Source organism: Thamnophis sirtalis, unplaced genomic scaffold, assembly GCF_051295495.1.
Source record: "Thamnophis sirtalis isolate CommonGarterSnake01/CBP01778 unplaced genomic scaffold, rThaSir2_p1.2 scaffold_10, whole genome shotgun sequence".
Lineage (NCBI taxonomy): Eukaryota > Metazoa > Chordata > Lepidosauria > Squamata > Natricidae > Thamnophis > Thamnophis sirtalis.
Window position 1 is genome coordinate 8,568,208 of NW_028261390.1, and position 22,598 is coordinate 8,590,805.

Genomic DNA, 22,598 nt, shown 5'->3' on the forward strand with positions numbered 1-22,598 from the left:
CTTCTCCTCCTCCTCCTCCTCCTCCTCCTTCAAAATGCCAGGCGCGTCTCTCGGGCTGGAAGCATGAGCTTGCCTTTCTCCAGCTGCCTCCTCCTCTTCCTCTTGCTTAGTGGCCACTTGAGCCTCCCGGCTTTGGCGCACCCGCGGCCCCCTCGGGCGCAATTTGGAGAGGCCGCCGAGCGCCACAACCTTGGCAGCAGCGGCAGCAAGCTGGGAAATCGTTCCGCTACTTCGTCTCTCTCTTCTTCCTCCTCCTCCTTTTCCTCTTTCTCCTCCTCCTCCTCTTCCTCCTTTTCCTCCTCCTCTTCTTCTTCCTCCTCCTCCTTTTCCTCCTCCTCCTCCTCCTTTTCCGCACCTTCCTCTTATTCCTCCCCCTCCGCGGGAGTTCAAAGCGGCGGCGCGGAGATGAGCAGCTTTAAGTGGAGTCCCTCCGGGCGTCGAACGGGCAGCCTCTACTGCAGGGTGGGCATCGGCTTCCACCTCCAGATCCATTCGGATGGGCACGTCAACGGCTCTCACCACGACAGCCTTTTAAGTAAGTAAGCAGGCCAGCAAGCGAGCAAGCGTGGGCGCCTCTCCGGCCCCCCTCGTTTGGCCGAAGTGGGGACGGCGGCGCCCCGGTCTCTAACTTCTGCATTGAGGGGAGCCGGGATGGGGGAGGGAGTCGGACTTGGCCGTCCGTGAGCGCGTCTGGTTGCACGCCTGAGTTTTGTTGTTGTTTTTTAAAAAGTTTTTTATTTTTAATCTCATACATACCTTTGCAGATATACATTCCTATGGTTTTATTATTCACATGGTGTAGTAACAATTTTAAAAATTCATTTTTCAAATATAAAAGTTACAATATATAGTCGGAGTTGCTTTGCTTGCCATCCCATCCCCCTATTTTATTTTAACACAACCCTGCTTTCCCCCCCCTTTTTCTCCCTCCTTCACTACTTTCTTCTTTCCTCCTCTCCTTTCCCTTTTCTTCTTCCCCTTCTTCTCCCCAACTCCTCTCCTCTCCTTCCTCTTCTCCCCCTTCCTACCCTCTTCTCCCTGTCTTCCTCTCCTTTCCTCTCTCTCTCTCCTCCTCCTCTCCTCTCTTCCTTTCCTCTTTCTATTGTTGTGATTACATATTTTCCTCTTCCATCTGGCATTATTTTTGGGATGATACTCCAGCAAACCCAATTCTATCTTTCTATTTACCATTTTCCCTTCCCTTTTCCTCATTATATTTTCCAATCTATTATTTGCACATGCCTCATCCTTTGAACATATATTTGTATATTCATACTTTTTTGAGTTTTTTTTTTTTAAAGTGCATCTTAAAAACATTTAATTGATAGTTCAGAATGTCTCACTTGGCTCAGTCCCTGGGTGATTCCACTCGGTTACTAGCTTTGAAGCGCTCCGGGAGTTAAATTCAGGTGCTTCAACCCCTTTGGGAATTTTTGCTGCTGTTCAGCAGGCAGTGAAAATCCTAAACACTGAACAGTGAAATCTGGACGAGAGTTACATCTCTAAATAAAGTGTCTGCAAATTGGAAGAGATCTGATGCTAATGAAAGCTGCTGAGCAAAGCCTTAACAAATATGTGGATAAGCAAGCCACAGGATAATGACCAGGAAAATGAAAATACACCAGATTGAAGAGGAAAATATGTAAATACAACAACGGAAAGAGGGGATGGAGAGAGGAGTAGAAGGAAAGGTAGGAAGAGGAGAAAGGAGAGGGAAAGAAGAAAAGGAAAAAGAGAGGAAGAAACGGAGGGGAAGTAACGGTAGGAGAGAGGGTAGGAAAAGGAAGAAGAGGGGAGGAGTGGGGAAGAGGAAAGTGAAGTAGAGAAGGGAAAGGAGGGGAGGAAAGAAGAAAGGAGAGAAGAAGGGAGGAAAGGAAGAAAAAAGAAGTTGGATTGTTGTAAAATAAGATGGGTGTACGGGATGGTAGAAAAGCTATCTCGATTATATTTTTAAACTTAAGGGGAGAAAAATGGTTGTAAAAAATAACACGTTATAAATAATAATTATGAGATTGTATATTTGTGATTGATTATGAGAAATAAAAAAAAAATCAAAAAAAGAAAAGAAAATGACCGGGAACATATTAGCAATAATTATTGAGGGTGGGGGGACTCAAGTTTCTACTTTCTTGAAATCTGGAATATTTCTTGGCTCTTCAGGGCACCAGTGTCCAGTTAAGTAGGTTTAGACTTTCAATTTAAAAAGACAGAATTTTGTCCAAGCTGTTAGCTTCATTGACTTGATGGGAAGCAAGGCCTATTGAAGTTAAGGGCACGTCAGTTGATGTAACTTTGGAAGAAATGGGCCGCTTGGGATTACAAAATAGCAATAGCAATAGCAGTTAGACTTATATACCACTTCATAGGGCTTTCAGCCCTCTCTAAGCGGTTTACAGAGTGAGCATATTGCCCCCACAGTCTGGGTCCTCATTTCACCCACCTCGGAAGGATGGAAGGCTGAGTCAACCTTGAGCCGGTGAGATTTGAACCGCTGAACTGCAGATAACAGTCAGCTGAAGTGGCCTGCAGTACTGCACCCTAACCACTGCGCCACCTCGGCTCCAAAAACCAATTCCAGAACTCAATGCAAACATCTGACTAGGTGGCTTAGTGTCTAAGATGCTGAGCTTGTCGATCAGAAAGGTCGGAAGTTTGGCGGTTCAAATCCTAGAGCAGGGGGTTGGACTAGATGACCTCCAAGGTCCCTTCCAACCGTGTAACCTTTTTACTGTTTATTTGAAGGAATGCAGTACAGGTAATTCTCCACTTAGGACCACAATCGAGCCCAAGTTTTGCGTTGCTGAGTGAAGAAGTTGTGAGCTTTCCTCATTTTACAATTTGTTTTTTTGTGTGTGTGCCCTGGTTGTTAAGTGAATCACTGCAATTGTTTTAAGTTAGTAACATGAATTAAGTTCAAGTGAACAAGGTTGTAAGTCAGTTGCTACCGGTTTGCAACGGTTCGGGTGAACTGGTAGTGGAAATTGCAACTGGATCTCCGAACCGGTAGGAACGGCAAGCTCGTCATGCCCCCCGAACTGGTTCCCCAGTCATCGCGGCATGGATTTTTTTTTTGACATTTTCAATGTTCTGCACATGCGCAGACCTATTTACAGGCAACTGTGCAGGCGCAAATCACATGCACACTGAACTGGCAGTAACGTCGACAGAATAGCAATAGCAACAGCAATAGCAGTTAGACTTATATACCGCTTCATAGGGCTTTCAGCCCTCTCTAAGCGGTTTACAGAGTCAGCATATTGCCCCCAACAACAATCCGGGTCCTCATTTTACCCACCTCGGAAGGATGGAAGGCTGAGTCAACCTTGAGCCGGTGAGATTTGAACAGCCGAACTGCAGAACTGCAGTCAGCTGAAGTAGCCTGCAGTACTGCACTCTAACCACTGCACCACCTCGGCTCTAAAGCAACCCCTGTTATATGTTTGAAAAACGGTCCTAAGTCACTTTTCTTCAGTAACTTTGAACAAGAGGTGGGTTCGGACCGGTTCGGACCAGTTCGACTGAACCGGTTGAAATTTTTGTGCAACTAATGCCAGGAGCAACCCAACCCTGCTTTGAACGGTCACTAAATGAATGGTTGTAAGTTAAGGACTATCTGTGGAACAGTGGGGGTATACAACCAGTACGCCCAGGGCCGGATTTAGATGAAAAGTGGCCCTAGGCTATTCCACTTATGAGGCCCTTTCACCTCCCATTTTTAAGTTTGTAAATTACATGAGAGACAATAAAATACATCATTACTGTGATAGATATCAATATATATCAATATATATATAGCTGGCCTCCCGACGGAGGGCGGCTCTGCTCTGCGGCAAAGGCAGCGAGGCCAGCCGCCTCCCCTGCTGCACTCAGCTGCCCTGCTCGGCCCCCTCACCCTCACCTGCCTGGCCGCTGGTGGGCTCCACGTCGACGGGGCGGCTACTGGGAACGGCCGCGCCTCTCGCCCGACCGCCGGTGCCGGGAACGTGGGCGGGTTCCCCAACTGCCGCGGCGCTGGAACGATCTTAACCAATACATTTTTATGTTTGTTTATTAGTCATATGCGTAGAATTTCTCCTTATTTTCGGTTCAGTGTTTTAGTGTTCACTGTTTTTAGAATAGTGTAATTTTAATTTTGCTAACAATTTGAATGTAGGCCCCTCTTGATCTTGAGGCCCTAGGCTGAAGCCTATTTAGCCTATAGGAAAATCCGGCCCTGGGTACGCCCCGGTACAGGCGTACCAGTGCGTGCTGGGAGCACCAGGTACCGTTCAGGTATGGTGCTCCAGAGGGCCCACCTGCAGGCCCTCCTTACCTGTATTTGAGCCGATCGGGGCATTCGCGCGCACACACGGAGTGTATGGTGCCTGCAGGCTGTGGGTACGCATGTGCATGCTGCAGGCATGGATTTGGTGGACGCCCGGCCCCGTTGCAGCCTACCGGTTGCAACAGGATCCGGAACCCACCACTGCCGTGGAATGATTGGCCAATGCTAAGGGTTGGGAGGGGTCCTGTTGCAAATAATGCATGGTGCAAATGAAGGGGGGGTACGTGAAAGGCACCACAAGAGTGAGAATCACAAGGCACAGAGTTGATATATTTTGCAGCGTCGCATGTTTTTCCTGGACTGAACCACTTCAGGCAGCAGCTAGGAAGTTTGTCTCCCACCCCAAATATTTGGCATCTTGAAAACGCATCAGGTGGAAGGATACGCTCCAAGGGGGTCTCCCTCTCTTTGAGGAAACAATTAAATGCTAACCTTCATTTCCATTGGCAGTGATAATGTCGGCATAGGTAGAAGCCAATCTGGTGGAGCATGGGAGCCTAGCGGTGAAGACACTCAACCCCCCCCCCCGTTCTAAAGGTTGAGAGTTCAGTCCTAAGTAGAAGCAGATATTTCTTTTGCAAAAGAAAAAAAAACATATCTGCTGTGAACTCCACGTAGGTGTCAGGAAGGGCAACCGGCCAGTAAATGCTCAGGTCCATTCAAGTCGCCCCTCAATTCTATCCTGAAATAAGGGATTAGAGGGTTGTAAAAAGGAAAAAAAGGGGATGGAGAGTGGCTGGCTGGCCTGAGAAATCAAGGCGACTCCAGCCTTGTTCCTCCTGCACCTGAACCAGAGTGGATGAGAAACATAGGATGGGGAAAGGAAGGCATCTTAGAATTACAATCTCTTGTGGCACTAGCATATCTATTAAAGCAAGAAAAATAAAATGCACAGGTACAGTATAGGTGGTACCTTGCTCAATAGTAGTAACTGTGAGAGGGATCTTGGAGTCCTAGTGGAAACCATTTAAATAGGAGCCACCCGTGTGCAGCAGCTGCCAAAAAGACAACACAGTTCTAGGCTGTATAAACAGAGAGATAGACTCAGGATCACGTGAAGTTACCAATTTAGAATGCCTTGGTAAGGCCACACTTGGGATATTTGCATCCAGTTCTGGTCGCCACAATGTAAAAAAGATGTGGAGACTCTAGAAAGAGTGCAGAGAAGAGCATCAAAGAGGATTAGGGGACTGGAGGCTAAAACATATGAAGAACGGTTGCAGGAACTGGGTCTGTCTAGTTTAATGAAAAGAAGGAGTAGGGGAGACATGATAGCAGTCTTCCAATATCTCAGGGGTTGCCCCAAAGAAGAGGGAGTCAAGCTATTCTACAAAGCATCTGAGGGCAGAACAAGAAGCAATGGGTGGAAACTAATCAAGGAGAGAAATAACTTAGAACTAAGAAGAAATTTCCTGACACTGAGACCAATTAACCAGTGGAACAACTTGCCTCCAGAAGTTGTGAATGCCCCAACACTGGAAGTCTTTAAGAAGAAATGGGACAAGCTAACGATGGAACTAAGAGATAGAGAGGAAACAGAATACTATCAGGCATGGAATAGGTGGTATAATTGGCTTGAAAAGAGATGTAAAATGAATGCCCAATGAATACATATAAAATATAATGAAAGGAGAATGGTATATATTTAGAAAGTAATAGAGATGTAAATATTGTATATGTATGTAAAAATGAGAAATTAGGAAACAGAGAGGAATATGTCTAAGACAATACGTTGTAGAAAGGAAAACCTGAAATTAGAAACAAGGAATACCGATGACAGAAAGCTGTAAAAGGATAATTGTGATTTTAATGTTTGGAAAATGTTCCATAATTTTTTTTTTTAATAAGAAGAGATTGGACAGCCATTTGTCTGAAATGGGATAGGATGGAATGTTTTTAAGAAGAGATTGGATAGCCATTTGTCTGAAGTAGTGTAGGGTTTCCTACCTGAGCAGGGGGTTGGACTAGAAGACCTCCGAGGTCCTTTCCAACTCTGTGATTCTGTTAACCACGGTGTTGCTAAGAGTCAGCTAATGCCAGAAAGCCAATTCAGTGTCCTTGCCAGCAATAAAGTTTTGAATTCAAACATCACTTCCTCCATCTGACCAACATGTGGCAGAAGGCAAATTTTCTGTCCAGAATACGATTTCTCAGTCTTAAGTACCGACATAATTATGTCCAAATTCTATTCATCACCCAAGGATTCAGAAAGTGATGATAGTGATTGAACTCCCCTTCTTTTTAAAATTAAGAGGGATGATTATGTTGTTGTTGTTAGTTGTGAAGTCATGTCCGACCCATCGCAACCCCATGGACCACGTTCCTCCAGGCCTTCCTGTCTTCTATCATCCTCTGGAGTCCATTGAAGCTCACAGCTACTGCTTCAGTGACTCCATCCAGCCACCTCATTCTCTGTTGTCCCCTTCTTCTTTTGCCCTCCATCTTTCCCAGCATGAGGCTCTTCTCCAGGGAGTCCTTCCTTCTCATTAGGTGGCCAAAGCATTTGAGTTTCCTCTTCAGGATCTGGCCTTCTAAAGAGCAGTCAGGGTTGACCTCCTCTAGGACTGACCAGTTGGATGGCCTTGCAGTCCAAGGGACTCGCAGGAGTCTTCTCCAGCACCAGAGTTCAAAGGCCTCAAAGATGACTATGACAAGTGCTATTAATAGATGGGACAGCCTAAACATATCCAGGTAGTCCTTGACTTACAGTTGTTCATTTAGTGACTCTTCAAAGTTATAACCGCCCTGAAAAAAAGTGATGTGTGTGACCATTTTTCACACTTACGACCTTTGCCGCCTCAACAGCGGTCGCATGGTCAAAACTCAGGCGCTTGGCCACTGGTTTGCATTTATGACCGCTGCGGTGTCCCGGGGGTCACATGATCCCCTTTTTGCGACAAGCAAAGAAAATAGGGAAATTAGATTCACTTAACAACCTTGTTACTAACTTAACAACGCCAGCGATTCACTAATCAGCTAAGGCAAGGGAAAGGCCGTAAAACAAAGCAAAATTCACTTAACAGCTGTCTCACTTACCAACAGAAATGTTGGGACTCCATTGTGGTCGTAAGTCGAGGACTACCTGCCTTCAGGCTTGATGGCAGTAGAGAAATGGCCAAGATGAACTTTTGGGAGCCCCTGGATTTCTTGTGGTTGGCTGGGCTGTTTTTGCAAAATAATGAGCTTGTCGGAGAGCGATTCTTCCTGCTTCTATTGCAGTCTTCGACCTCACAACAATATTGATGCTGTTTAACCAAGGCTTTTATTTACACAACAAGAACTGGAACATCTGCTGAGCTCTTCCAGCTGGAAAAAATAGCCCTGTGTCAGCATTTCCCACGATTCACCCCATTTTTTTCAGTCTCTCCCTGTCTCTCTCCCTCTCTCTCTGTCTCTGTGTGTGTCTCTGTCTCTCACTGTGTGTGTCTGTCTGTCTCTCTTTCTGTCTGCCTGTCTCTCTCTCTCTCTCCGTGTCTCTGTCTCTCTCTCTGTCTCTCTCTGTCTCTGTCTCTCTCTTTGTCTGTCTCTCTCTCTCCCTCTGTCTGTGTGTGTGTGTATGTGTCTGTCTGTCTGTCTGTCTCTCCCCATCTCTGTCTCTGTCTCTCTCTGTGTGTTTCTGTCTCTGTGTGTGTTTGTGTTTGTCTGTCTGTCTCTCTTTCTGTCTCTCTCTCTCCCCATCTCTGTCTCTGTCTCTGTGTGTTTCTGTCTCTCTCTCTGTGTGTGTGTTTGTCTGTCTGTCTCTCTTTCTGTCTCTCTCTCTCTCCCCGTGTCTCTCCCTCTCCCCCCCCCTCTCTCTCTGTGTGTGTGTGTGTCTCTGTCTCTCTCTGTGCGTTTCTGTGTGTGTGTGTCTCTCTCTCTGTGTCTGTCTGTCTCTCTCCCCGTCTCTGTCTCTGTCTCTCTCTGTGTGTTTCTGTCTGTGTGTGTGTGTGTGTGTCTGTCTGTCTCTCTTTCTGTCTCTCTCTCTCTCCCCATCTCTGTCTCTGTCTCTGTGTGTTTCTGTCTCTCTGTGTGTGTGTGTTTGTCTCTCTCTCTCCCCGTGTCTCTCTCTCTCCCTCTCTCTCTCTCTCTGTGTCTCTGTCTCTCTCTGTGCGTTTCTGTGTGTGTCTCTCTCTCTCTCTGTGTCTGTCTGTCTCTCTCTCCCCGTCTCTGTCTGTCTCTCTCTGTGTGTTTCTGTCTCTGTGTGTGTGTGTCTGTCTGTCTCTCTTTCTGTCTGTCTGTCTCTCTCTGTGTGTCTGTCTCTCTCTGTCTTTGTCTCTCTCTTTGTCTGTGTGTGTGTGTGTCTGTCTGTCTCTCTCTCCCCGTCTCTCTCTGTCTATGTCTCTCGCTCTCTGTGTGTCTCTGTCTCTGTCTCCCTCTTTGTCTGTCTCTGTCTGTCTGTCTGTCTGTGTCTATCTGTCTCTCTCTCTCTTTTTCTGCCTGTCTGTCTGTCTGTGCATCTGTGTGTCTGTCTCTGTTATCTGTCTCTCTCTGTCTCTCTCTATCTCTGTCTCCCTCTTTGTCTGTGTGTGTGTGTGTGTCTGTCTCTGTCATCTGTCTCTCTCTTCCACTGCATTTTTTTTGACTGCCTTGTTTGAATGACCTCTGCAGTTTCAAGCCAATTTTTTTCTTGTATTCCCCTTTTGTTTTTCAGTAGCTTTTCTTCTGTTGGAAGGCAATTCCCATCATGCTCAGAAACGGAGCTCTGCTGGCGGGGAATTATGTTATCTTGTGTGATAAAACATCAACGCAGGGGGAAACCCGCACTATTATAAATTTTAAATATTTGTAAAATGAACTCACCAATACAGGAACTCCTCAATTTATGACCACAATGGAGGCCAAAAGGTGTTGCTAAGCAAAGCAGTGATTGAGTTTTGCCCATTTTATGACCTTTCTTGCTACCGTTAAGTGAACCACTGCCGTTGTTTCAGTCAGTAACACGGTTGTTAAATGAATCTGGCTTCCCCATGGACTCTGCTTGTTAGAAGGTCACAAAAGGGGATCACATGAGCCCGGGACACTGCAACCGTCATAAATATGAGTCAGTTGCTAAGCGTCTGAATTTTGATCATGTGGCCATGGGGACACGGCAAGGGTTGTAAGTGTGAAAAATGGAGATAAGTTCTTTTTTTCCTGGGCTGTTGTAACTTCAAACAGTCACTAAATGAGCGGTTATAAGTCGAGGACAAATTCAATGATTATGGCACAAACCAGCAGTGGTAATTCCAGTGGTAATTGGCACACTGGGTGCTATTCCAAAAGCACTGGAATTACATTTAAAACAGTTAAAAATTGACAAAATCACCATCAGTCTTTTGGCTCCTGCATAGACTATCACCATCAAGGTCCTACTTACCATTCACAAAGCGCTCCATGGTAGTGGATCTGGCTATTTGAGAGACCGCCTTCTGCCAATTACCTCCCTCCGTCCCATCAGATCGCATAGAGTAGGCCTCCTCCGAATTCCATCCGCCAGTCAGTGCCGACTGGCGACTACGCGGAGGAGAGCCTTCTCAGTTGCAGCTCCGACGCTATGGAACAATCTCCCCATGGAGATCCGCACCCTCACCACCGTCCAGGCCTTCCGCACAGCCCTCAAGATCTGGCTATCCCGTCAGGCCTGGGGATAAGACTCTACTCTCGCCCCTCCCGAATGTTGAATGAATGTTGTGTTTTTACTGCTAATTATTTTTACTCACATTTTCTTTTTGTGTTTTGTCCTGCACTCCCCTCCCCTATTATTGTAAGCCGCCCTGAGTCCCCTCAGGGAAAAGGGCGGCCTATAAATGTTTAATAAAACTAAAAACTAAAACTAATCAGTCAAATGCAAAAAGCCGCACTGCTTGGATCTGCATGCATATTACGAAAATACGTTATGACGTCCTAGGCCCCTGGGTGGGGCCTGACTAGTAATCAGTGCCAAATCTGGTGAAACAACTGGCCGCTGTGATACAATTGTATAATAATATTATTAGAGGCCTCTGACTTAATGCATAATAAAGTCAAGGAATTAACTTCAGCCAAGTACATTTGACGAATTCGCAAGATATTAAAGTCCAAATTGAATGGAGGAAATATCATAAAAGCCATAAATACCTGGACTATACCTGTGATTCGATACTCTGCAGGAATAATTGACTGGACCCAGATGGAGTTGGATAATTTGGACAGAAAAACAAGGAAACCTATGACAATGAATCATGCTTTGCACCCTAAAGGTGATGTTGACCGATTATATCTACCAAGAGCAGAGGGTGGTCGAGGACTCCTACAAGTAAAACAGACTGTGGAAGAAGAAAAACACAGCTTGAATGATTACATCCAGAAAAGTGAGGAGCCAATGATTAAGGAAGTAAATAAAGGAGGCCCTTTAAAGACAACTAAGTCAAAAGCTGAATATAAGAAAGAAGTAATTGAGAAGCAAGCTGAAAATTGGAAAAACAAAGCTATGCATAGCCAATACTTGAAAAGTATTGAAGGCAAAGCTGACCAAAAGCTAACTTGGAACTGGTTAAGATCAGGAGCACTGAAAAAAGAAACAGAAGGCTTTATTTTGGCAGCTCAAGAACAAGCCTTAGCCACAATACATGAAGGCAAAAATTCAACATGTTACCACCAACAGAAAATGTTGCTTCTGTAATGAGAAAGACGAGACAGTCGACCACTTGATTAGTGAGTGCAGCAAAATTTCACAAACTGATTACCTACAACGCCATGACCACGTTGCTAAGATCATTTACTGGAAAATGTGCCAAAAGTTTGGATTTGAGTACAGCTCATTTTTGGCCTCCTCGGCCTCCAGAAGGTGGGTGGGGGCTGGTGGGTAGGTGGGGCAATTTGAGTGGGGCATCCTTGTGGTCCCTTACGGGCTGAATTAATGGCTTCGGCGGGCCGTATCTGGCCCCGGGCCATAGTTTGAGGACCGCTGCTTTAAGGACTAGTCTATGCAGGAGCCAGAAGTCAACAATGAGTCAAATGCACACAAATGTGTGTACACACACACACACACACACACACACACACACACACTGCAAAAATTGTTAACAACAATTTCAGTCTAGGAAGCTTCCTTCCTTCTCCTTCGCCAACATTTTATTCACATTATGACAGGACGGGTTTTGAGGGAGAGGAAGTGAAGGGAGATGTCTTGATACGAACTACAGTGGCGCAGTGGTTGGAGTGCAGTACTGCAGGCTACTTCTGCTGACTGCCAGCTGCCTGAAATTTGGCAGATCGAATCTCACCAGGCTCAAGGTTGACTCAGCCTTCCATCCTCCCGGGGTGGGTCAAATGAGGACCCAGATTGTTGGGGGCAAGAGGCTGACTCTGTCAACTACTTAGATAGGGCTGTGAAGCACTGTGAAGCGGTATATAAGTCTAAGTGCTATTGCTATGTGCTGAACAGGGGTGTCATGAAAGTTTGGGGGGAGGGAAGAGGGGGAGGAGACCAATTGGCAATTGATTACTTTGCTTCTGATATCTGGCACCCAGGCCTAATTTGGCAGGAACTTGGAACCGATGCAATAGAGCAGGGGTCTCCAACTTTGACAACTTTAAGCCTGGCGGACTTCAACTCCCAGAATTCCCCAGCCAGCTTTGTTGGGATTTTGCAGCGGGGGATGGCTGATTTTATGCTAGAATAGTTTTGTAAGGAAAAGAAGGAAAGAAAAAAAAATTTCCTAACTCTGCAGAGGAAGACATTCCAGCCTGGAGAAACCGCAATGTTTTGTTTCGCTCTCAATGTTGTGTTTCCCTCCTTCAAAAGTTAGATCCTTTTGCATTTCCAAAATCCCCTTTGTTGACCTTCAAAGCAAAAAATCTGCTTCTGTTTTTTTCCCTGCTTTTCGATGGCCCTCTGAAGCAGAGCTAGGAGAGCAAAATGCACCCTTTTGAGATGCAAATCCTCAAAAGGACTGGGAGGTAGCAGGGAAACAGAAGGGGAGGAAGAGCTGTCTAGCAGTGAAGTATTTGATTCGGAAAGGAGAGAGAGAGAGACAGAGAGAGAGAGGGAGGGAGGGAGAGAGAGACAGAGAGGGAGGGGGCAGAGAGAGGGAGAGATAGAGAGAGAGACACAGAGAGAGACAAGGAGAGATAGAGAGACAGAGAGAGGGGAGGAGAGGGAGAGATAGAGATAGAGACACAGAGAGAGACAGGAAGAGAGAGAGAGGGGGAGAGGGAGAGATAGAGAGAGACAGACAGAGATAGAGAGACAGAGACACAGAGAGATACAAAGAAAGACAGCGAGAGACACAAAGAGATAGAGAGACAGAAAGACACACACACACACACACAAACACAGAGGGAGAGATAGAGACACAGAGAGAGACATAGAGAAAGACAGACAGACAGACACACACAGACAGAGAGACACAGAGAGAGGCGGGGGGAGAGAGAGAGAGAGACAAAGAGACAGAGAGGAAGGGGGGCAGAGAGAGGGGGAGAGAGAGAGATGGAGTGAGGGAGAGAGACAGAGAGGGAGAGGGTGAGAGAGAGAGAGAGAAAGAGACAGAGAGGGAGGGGGCAGAGAGAGGGAGAGATAGAGAGACACACAGAGAGACAGGGAGAGATAGAGAGACAGAGAGATAGGGGAAGAGAGGGAGAGATAGAGAGACACAGAGAGACAGGCAGAGAGAGAAAGACAGAGAGAGACACAGAGAGGGACAAAGAAAGACAGAGAGAGACAGAAAGAGAGAAACAGACACACACACACACACACAAACACAGAGGGAGAGATAGAGACATAGAGAGAGACATAGAGAAAGACAGAGAGAGAGAGAGAGAGAGAGAGAGAGAGAGAGAGAGAGAGAGAGAAAGAAAGAAAGAAAGACAGAGAGAGGAGGGGGAGGGAGGGAGGCCGAGAGGCTACATTTCAGTCCATGGAGACGTGTTGCATTAAGGAAGGAACTGTGACAGCCAAACCCAGCATTTCTCAACCTTGACAGCTTTAAAATGTGTGGGCTTTGACTCCTTGGAGGCTCATGCTGCCTGGGGAATTCTGGGAGCTGAAGTCCAGACTTCTGATCAAGGAGAGATGCAACCTAGATATAAGGAGAAATTTTCTGGCAATGAGAGCAATCAACCAACAGAAGTTGCCTTTGGAAGATGACCTCAAAGGTCCCTTCCAACTCTGTTATTCTGTTATCTTAAAAAAAAAAGTCAGTGTTGAGAAACCCTGGCCAAACCTATCCAGGAAATCTGATGTAACTATGACTTCCATTGCTCACAATTCTGATTATTTGCTATCTCTGGAAAGGGAGAGTTGTCATCTAGCCCTTTAGGAAGACGCCCTACAGACAGTCCTGGATTGACAACTTCTTGGCTTGGCCTTCAGGGGCTTTGGAGAAGAGGCTGACCTTCTCCGCTTTGGGGCAGCCCCTTAGATATTGGAACACTGTTTTCCCATAACTATAAAAAAGGAATATCCCCAGCAACAATTCTAGAGTAGGCATGAGCATTGATGTTGTTGGGAGACAGTGTTGACCGCTGTTGAGCAATCATCAAAAGATCAAGTTCCTTTGGAAGGTCAGTTCAACATCCAGGTTGATGGCTTCTCTCCTTGGGAATCAGTGGGTGATCTAGTTTGGGGCAGAGGACCTACCATATTTTTCAGAGTATAAGACGCACCAATATTTTGAAGAGGCAAATTAAAAAAAAAAGTTTTTGCACTCTGCAGACCTCCCCAAAACAGCCCATTTTTTGCAAAAACAGGCCAATTTTTGTCAAAAAAAGGGGCATGCATAGCCTTTAGGAGGCTTATAGGGTAATCCTGGGGGCTGGGGGGGGGGAACAAGCAAAAACCAGCCCATTTTCTGCTCATTTCTGCCCTCCCCAGCCCCCAGGAGCACTCTAGAAGCCTCCTAAAGGCTATGCATGGCCATTTTTGCAAAGGGGGCGAGGTTACAGGAGGCCAAAAACACACATTACAAAAATCAATTCCAGAACTTGAGAGACCGCCTCCTGCCAATTACCTCCCTGCGACCAATTAGATCACATAGACTAGGCCTCCTCCGAGTTCCATCTGCCAGTCAGTGCCGACTGGCAACTACAAGGAGGAGAGCCTTCTCAGTAGTAGCTCCGACCCTTTGGAACGATCTCCCCGTGGAGATTCGTACCCTCACCACCGTCCAGGCCTTCCGCACAGCCCTTAAGACCTGGCTAGCCCGTCAGGCCTGGGGACAAAGATAATTGCCCCCACCCGAATGATGAATGAATGTTGCTTATTATTTTACTTCATGTATTGTATGTGTTATTGTTTGTATATCCCTTCCCCTCATTTTATGTAAGCCGCCCTGAGTCCCCTCAAAGAAAAGGGCAGCCTATAAGTATTAATAAATACCTAAATACCTAAATACCTAGGCTTCCTCCATAGCCTGGTGGCCATATGCAGGGATCGGATTGAAAAATTTTAGCAACTGGTTCTCTGCCCGGTTGCTGGATGGGCATGGCCATGGTGGGTGTGACCTACTCGACTTCCTGCACCACGGCGGGTGGGGGTGCATTTTCACCCTCCCCAGGCTCCAGAAGCTTTCCTTGAGCTTCCCGGAGAGCCAAAACAGCCTCCCTCCGAGCTCCAGAGGACTCCTGGAGGCTGGAATCAGATCCTTTTCCAGAGTTCTGGAACTTCTGGGAGGCCCATTTTTCACCCTCCCAGAGCCTCCGCGCAGGCCCTGCACTTACCTGGCATCCAAAATGGGCTTTGGGAAGTCTCCTGGAGAGGTGGGCAGGGAGGGGCACGGCCAGCCAGTCCTTTCAAGTACCGGTTCGGCGAACCAGATGAAAAATTAGCATCTGGTTCGCCCGAACCGATCCAAACCGGCTGAATCCCACCCCTGGCAATATGTTTCTCTCTAGCTTTTTTGTGTTGTGGTTGTTGACCATCTCAAGAGCCTGCATGTCCTATTCGAAGTTGCAAGTGGAGCAAGACAAGGGACGCGGAAATGTGAATGGGCTGTAACAGAATAATGTAATAACATCAATCAATGCAGTGTTTTCTGAATTGCACCGTCATGCAGTCTAATACGTTGTACCTGTCCAGTGTGGGCATGCCACTTTAAAATATGGAGGGTTGGGGTTTTATAGTTTTAGACTGAATGCCCACCTCGGCAGTGTGCAATTTGGGAATTCACCTGTCGCTCACAGAAGATCATGACCCTCTGTAAGGTTTCCGCATAGGAGATTAATTCAAGCTTATAGACAGGAATGTTGTCAATGAAAGTTCAAAACTAATTTGATACCAGATAAGGGTTAATGGGATTCAGGAGCAGTTGGTTCTGGATCATTTGTGGCAACGTAATGACTCTAAGCTGATGACAGGCTTAACTCCACCTGCTGTTCTCCTAGGTCACCCTGTATTTATGGGGACCTTATGAGCACGCGTGTGGCAGTGGTGGGTTTCAATCTTTTTTAGAACCTCTTCTGTAGGTGTGGCCTGCTTTGTGGGAGTGGCTTGCCACCCATGTGACCAGGTGGGAGTGGCTTGCCGGCCATATGACTGGGTGGGCGTGGCCAACTTGTAAAATGTGGTGAAACTCACTTAACAACATTCTTGCTTAGCAACCAAAATGTTGGCTCAGGAACTCTGGCATTTGAAGCCCACAACTCTTAAAGCTGTCAAGTTACAAGACCCTTGCACCCCAACCCTTTATGAAAAAAAAACCCAGGGGTGTTCAAACTTGACAGCTTTAAGACTTGTGGACTTCAACTCCCAGAATTCCTCCTCTCGCTCTTAATCTTGATGATGTGCGGACAAGCGGGGAGAGGGAGCTGGAACCAGTTCTAAACGGCCCTGTAGATTTGTGGAACCTCTTCTATAGAAGAGGTTAGAACTGGCAGGAACCCACCCCTGGCGTGTGGCCAGTATACATGAAGTTTGTACACCTGCAAAAGTATGCAGTAGGTATGAAGTTTGCAGCCTAAATAAAGGCCCTCTAAGGCAGATGTGTTAACCATTGAGTCACAGAGCTCGACTCCTTATCAGCCAGCCAGGGTGAAAGGTATCTATTTAGATTTTACAACCCCCGGTATGCCCAAATATGGGAGGAAGATAACTACTTCCATTCTCTCCACTACTTCCTGATAAGGAGTCAAGCTCTGTGGCTCAATGGTTAACACATCTGCCTTAGAGGCAATACAGCACAGGCTCGATTCCCAGTAAGGGTATGGCTAGCTGATGAGAGCTAAATAGCTTGAAATAGATCTATACTAGTCTCCCTTTATTTATTTATCAGCACAAATATAACAAATATAACAAAAAGGCAACAGTAAAAAATATTGGGTTTCTGTCTGGATGGTCTCTTGTGATGAGACGAAGGACAGAGAATGGAAGTAGTGATCTTCCTCCCATATTTGGGCATACCGGGGGTTGTAAAATCTATCTAGATCTAGATCTAGATCTAGATCTATATCTAGATCTAGATCTAGATCTAGATCTATACCATCTCTATCTCTATCTCTATCTCTATCTCTATCTCTATCTCTATCTCTATCTATATCTCTATCTATATCTATATCTATATCTATATCTATATCTATATCTATATCTATATCTATATCTATATCTACCAATTTTAATTACTTCCTTATTATTTATCAATAACAAGATATCTTTATGATATATACTTAGAGTTATACATTATATCACCAATCCTCTATCAAGTATACATAAATTCACCAATCATCTATTGAGTATGCTTTTGTACATTATTGTCTTTGTACATCATACATTCGAACAAAGGTGTTATTCCTTCATTTTTCAACAAGGTATTCTAAATAATCACTTCATATATATATACCAATTTTTAATTACTTCCTTATTAAACTTATTTATCAATAACAAGATACCTTTATGATATATACTTAGAGTTATACATTATATCACCAATCCTCTATCAAGTATACATAAATTCATTGTTATCCTTATCCATTTTAATACAAAAAGTTCTAAATTATTCAATTCATATATATATGTGTGTGTGTTTGTGTGTGTGTGCGTGCGCGCGTATGTGTATGTGTATATATCAGTCTTTCATTGTATCGGCTGATGGGGAATCTTAAATGAACATTTTATTTTTTTTTATTAAAAAGTTTTAATAAGTTTTACAATTATATACCTTTCCCCTTCCCTCCCTTCCCCACAATCCCACATCTCCTCCCCCGCCCACCCCCACAAACCTCCCAGAGCAAATACAGGGTATAAACATTTAACAATCATACACTAAAATAAACTAACTAACTTTAGCATCGTACCTTCGCTTGTACGTTAACTCCCCTTTTGTAAAGCTAACTTTAGATAAATTATAACATTCCTTGTTCATTCATTCATAAGCTAACTGAAATTTCTTAGTCCCATATTTATTGTGAATGTAGTCAATCCATCTTCTCCATCCCAGCTTGTACTTCTCATCTGAATGGTCCTTGAGGTATGCTGATATTTTAGCATAGTCTCTGCTAAGTTTGTTACTTTTAACGTCCATTCTAAAATGAACATTTTAGATGACAGCGTCCTTCCTTCTCCTTCCACTGATGCTTTTCACACGGAGGGCAATTAGTTATTACTAATAGAAGTCGTGGTTAAAATCCGCCCCACCCCCACCCTTTCCTCTGGCATCAGTTTTGTCCTTTAAAACCTCAGGACGTCTATAAATAAATGTATATTCAGATAAACGAAGCAGCGAGCAAAGGAGCAATCAACCGTGAAATCACCGGTTATAAGCCTAAAAAAATGTCAGGGAGGTTTTTTTTCCTGCTCTCCCCCCACCTCTCTTCTCAGATAGTGCAAAATGACAAGGCGTTTAAGTTTTCTCTCTCCTTTTTTTTTTTTTTTTTTTTTGTTTTGTCTGTCTGTTTCACGGTGCTATGAAAAATGAATTTTATTTTGGGGATTTCTGTCCTTTGTAGGTATTTTGGAAATATTCGCCGTGTCTCAGGGGATAGTAGGAATACGCGGAGTTTTCAGCAACAAATTTTTAGCCATGTCGAAAAAAGGAAAACTGCATGCAAGTGTAAGTACATCTTTCAAACATGCATTTCCAATATCTATCTATCTATCTATCTATCTATCTATCTATCTATCTATCTATCTATCTATCTATCTATCTATCTATCTATCTATCTATCATCTATCTATCTATCTACTTTCCTACCTACCTACCTATGCTGGCTGGGGAATTCTGGGAGTTGAAGTCCGGACATCTTCAAGTTGCCAAGGTTGAGAAACACTGTTCTAGCAGGAACATCAATTCAACATCAACATCAACAGTGAAACCAGTGATCAATTATTACCTTTGCAGGTAAAGCTTTGCATAAGATGGTTCTTGGTATAAGATGGGACCACCTGTATAGGATCTGCCTTTAATGACATGAATGAGTTATTATGAGCCGCGGTGGCGCACTGTTTAGAATGTTGCATTGCAGCTAATTCTGCTAACTGCCAGCAGTTTGGCAGTTCGATCCTGACCGACTCAAGGTTGACTCAGCCGCCTATCCTCCCGAGGTCGGTAAAATGAGGACCCAAATTTTTGGGAGCAATAAACTGACTCTGTAAACCACTTGTTCTGACCTAGGCTTCCCCAGAAACTATGAAGCAGATTCCTGGTCCCGACAAAACCCCTTTTATTAAACGAATGCGAATTCCTCTCATTCCCATTTAGCAAAGGCTTTGGCAAACAGTCTTTCAAAGGTGAATTTATGACCACAGACCTTATCTAGCTTGGAAAGCTGCCATGTAAATATGTTCCAAATGCAGTGCTGTGTAAGGAAAGACTTGGCACAGAGTCTGTGAGATTCACGGACAGATCTTTACACTCCTGAAATGAATGAATGAACAAATTGTTTCCTGCAAAAACCCACTCCCCTCTCATGCCTCTTTTATTTCCAATGGGAGGAGCCATTCACCTTCCACTTGTGGCTTTACTCCCGAGTCGGCCCTCATTCCTTAAGTGTTCCCTTCTTCTGGGAGTTCTGTGCATGCATACACCAGGAACAGGCTCCAGCTGTTCTTCTGCCCCACTAATCTCCGACTCATTCATATTCAGCAAAGCCTTTCGAGGGAGGATTTACAGTCACAGACCTTATCTGGCTTGGAGAGCTGACAGGCCGATATCTGCAAAACTTGGCAAAGAGTCTCGGAGAGTCACGAACCAATTAAGCGAACTAATTGTCTCCTACAAACTCCCCTCCCCTTCCGCTCCTCTTTTCTTTCCTCTGGGAGGGGCCATTCATCGTCCACTTGTGGCTTTACTCCCAAGTCGAACCCTGTTCTTTAGCTGTTCCCTTCGTCTCACAGCTCTGTGCATGCACACACTGGGAACAGGCTCCAGCTGTTCTTCTGCCTCACTGATGTCTGACTCTGAAGGCAGCTGATAACTGGCATACGGCTCTGGTCCCCTCTCTCCCTCCGATACAGAGCCCTCATCAGAGCCTTCCCCAGACTTTAGGACTGGCCCATGTTCCTCCCCAACCTCCTCACTGTCCGAATCTGCCGCCAGTTCCGCTGAGCGCTGGCGCTGGCCACAGCACCACTTAGAGAGGGGATGGAAAGCACTGTGAAGCGGTATATAAGTGTAAGTGCCATTGCTATTTACAAGCTTGTGATAATTCTTCACGGGCCGGTGTACGGAATGCTCCCACTCAATGCATTTTCGTTACTCCTCCCAGATAATTTGTATTCCTTTAATATTTCTTGTTCAAGCCCTGCCTTGCAGTAAAGTCACAGTTAAAATTGAATTAACTTCCTCCTCGTTTTCGAGCCTGTTACAGATGGATCCAAGCGAAGGGAGGTCATCCTGGAAAGGATTGTGACCTGCGAGTCTTCCTTTGAATCAGTGCAAAGAAATTAGCTGAAACCGTAGCCAAAACGTCTAAAGATTACTGGGCTAAATAACGCTGATAATGTAAAAACAGCATCTGCTGTTCTTCCTTGCTTTGGCAAGACGGATGGGCTAATGAGTTTGGAGAGGGCCTCTGCGGAGCTGTGCCTGTCACTCATAGGAAGTCTTTGTTACATCAAGGATGAGAAGATTGCTAGCCAAGCGCAAAATAACATTCGGTTCCTTTTGGAAACGGGGCGGAAATTCTATAGGCGCCTTTCCGTAGCTACGTTTCAGGCATCCACCGAAAAGGGTTGATTTAATTAAATTATAAAGCAGTTTGTCTGAAGGAAGCTGGATTTGGAAGCAAGGAGGATTCTGCCAATTCTTAGCTCCTGACACAGATGGCTTTGGTTTTCATTCTCTCTTTCTCTCTCTCTCTCTCCCTCCTTCCCTCCCTCTCCCTCTCTCACACACACACACACAAACACACACAGAAGCCCTGATGTTAGTGCCTCTCTCTCTCTCTGTCTCTCCCCTCCCTCTCTCCTCCCGCTCTCTCACACACACAGAAACCTCATGGCACGTGCCTCTCTCTGTCTCTCCCTCCCTCCCTCTCCCTCCCTCCCCTTCCTCACTCTCTCCACCCTCCCTCTCCCTTTCTCTCACACACAAAAATCTGATGCTATCTCTCCCTCTCTCTCTCGCCCTCCCATCCCTCCCTTTCTATCTCTCTCTCTTTCTCTGTATCTCTCACTTATTCCCTCTCTCTCTGACTCTCTTTCTCCCTCCCTCCCTCCCTCTCCCCCCTCCCTCTCACACACACAGAAACCTGATGCCACGTGTCTCTCTGTCTCTCTCCCCCACCCTCCCTTCCTCTCCCTCTCTCTCCTCCCTCTCTCTCCCCCTCTCTCTTTCCCACACAGAAACCTGATGCTACATGTCTCTCTCTGTCCCCTTTCCCCCCCAAAAAAGAGGTGAAAATCTGGGTGTGTCTTATACAGTGAACACAGCGTTTTTGGCCTCCCGAAACTCCACCCCTTTTGCAAAAATGGACATGCAGAGGGTTTGGGAGGCCTGCAAAGTACTCCTGGGGGCTGGGCTGGGCACAAACGAGCAAAAAAGGGCCATTTTTGCTCATTTTTGCCTCCCCCCCTCTGTCCCCAGGAGCACTCTACAAGCCTCCCAAACCTCTGCATGCCCCCCTTCTTTTGCAAAAAAAAAAAAAAAATGAGGCGTGCAGAGTGCAAAAACTTTTTAAAAAAAATTCACCTCTTCAAAATCATGGTGCGTCTTATAATCCGAAAAATACGTTAATCGCTGCTGGGCCCTTTTAACCAGGGCTGCAATGGAAGCGCCCCAGGTCAGGTCCTTTTTTATGATAACACTCAGAAACGTACAACTGGCCACTGGCTCCTCTCGGTCTCCCTTGATAAGCAAGGGCTGGATGTCTGATCTATTCCTTCTGTAGTCCACTATAAGCTCCTTAGCAGTAGCAATAGCAATAGCAGTTAGACTTATATACCGCTTCATAGGGCTTTCAGCCCTCTCTAAGCGGTTTACAGAGTCAGCATATCGCCCCCACAGTCTGGGTCCTCATTTCACCCACCTCGGAAGGATGGAAGGCTGACTCAACCTTGAGCCGGTGAGATTAGAACCGCTGAACTGCAGATAACAGTCAGCTGAAGTGGCCTGCAGTACTGCACCCTAACCACTGCGCCACCTCGGCTCCTTGGCCTTATTGGTGTTAAGGACCACCTTATTGTCTCCACATCACGAAAGCAACTGGTCCATCTTGTCTTGATAGGCGGACTCATCCCCCACTCCCAGTGGTGGGTTTCAAAAATTGTTCGAACCTACTCTGTGGGTGTGGCCTCCTTTGTGGGAGTGGCTTGCCACCCATGTGACCGGATGGGTGTGGCTTGCCGCCCATGTGACCGGATATGAAGATGCCGACGACACTTGTCAGAACCACCTTAAATTACCTCACACACAGCACTGGCATGCATAAGAATATGATGTAAACTTGTTTTTTAAAAGGCGTCTTTGGTTTGCGTTAAAACAACTTCAACACACGCAATGTTCTGATTGCACCACAAACGCAGTAATCATCCTTACCTTTCACAGAGGCACTGAGTTTTATAAATATGAGCATGATAGTGTAGAATAATCATATCCAAGGACCAGTGGAGGGTTTCAAAAATTTTTGGAACCTCTTCTGTAAGTGTGGCCTGCTTTCCAGGTCCACTGGTGGAACCTCTTCTAACCGGTTCGGTAGATTTGATGAACCGGTTCTACCAAATAGGTGCGAACTGGTAGGAACCCACCTCTGCCCCCTCCCAATCTGGAGATGAGTCCCATCCAGGGGTGGGCTGGGTTTGAGAGAACCTATAACTAACTATGGCCAGTTTGGAGAACCTCCAAATCCCACCTCTGGCTGGCCCCGCCCCTCCCAGGAGTCTCCATGCTGCTTATTTTTGATGCAAGAG

At 45.7% G+C, this 22,598-nt stretch overlaps 1 protein-coding gene across 1 annotated transcript in view; it reads left to right on the top strand.

Annotated features, from left to right (window-relative positions):
• Window positions 1-63: 63 nt before the first annotated feature.
• FGF5 (fibroblast growth factor 5) overlaps window positions 64-22,598 on the top strand; it is a 32,643-nt gene continuing 10,108 nt past the window's right edge. Inside the window, exons 1-2 of the mRNA XM_087723763.1 lie at window positions 64-535; window positions 18,200-18,303. Coding sequence (XP_087579889.1) covers window positions 64-535; window positions 18,200-18,303 — 576 coding nt within the window. The remainder of the gene's footprint in view (window positions 536-18,199; window positions 18,304-22,598) is intronic.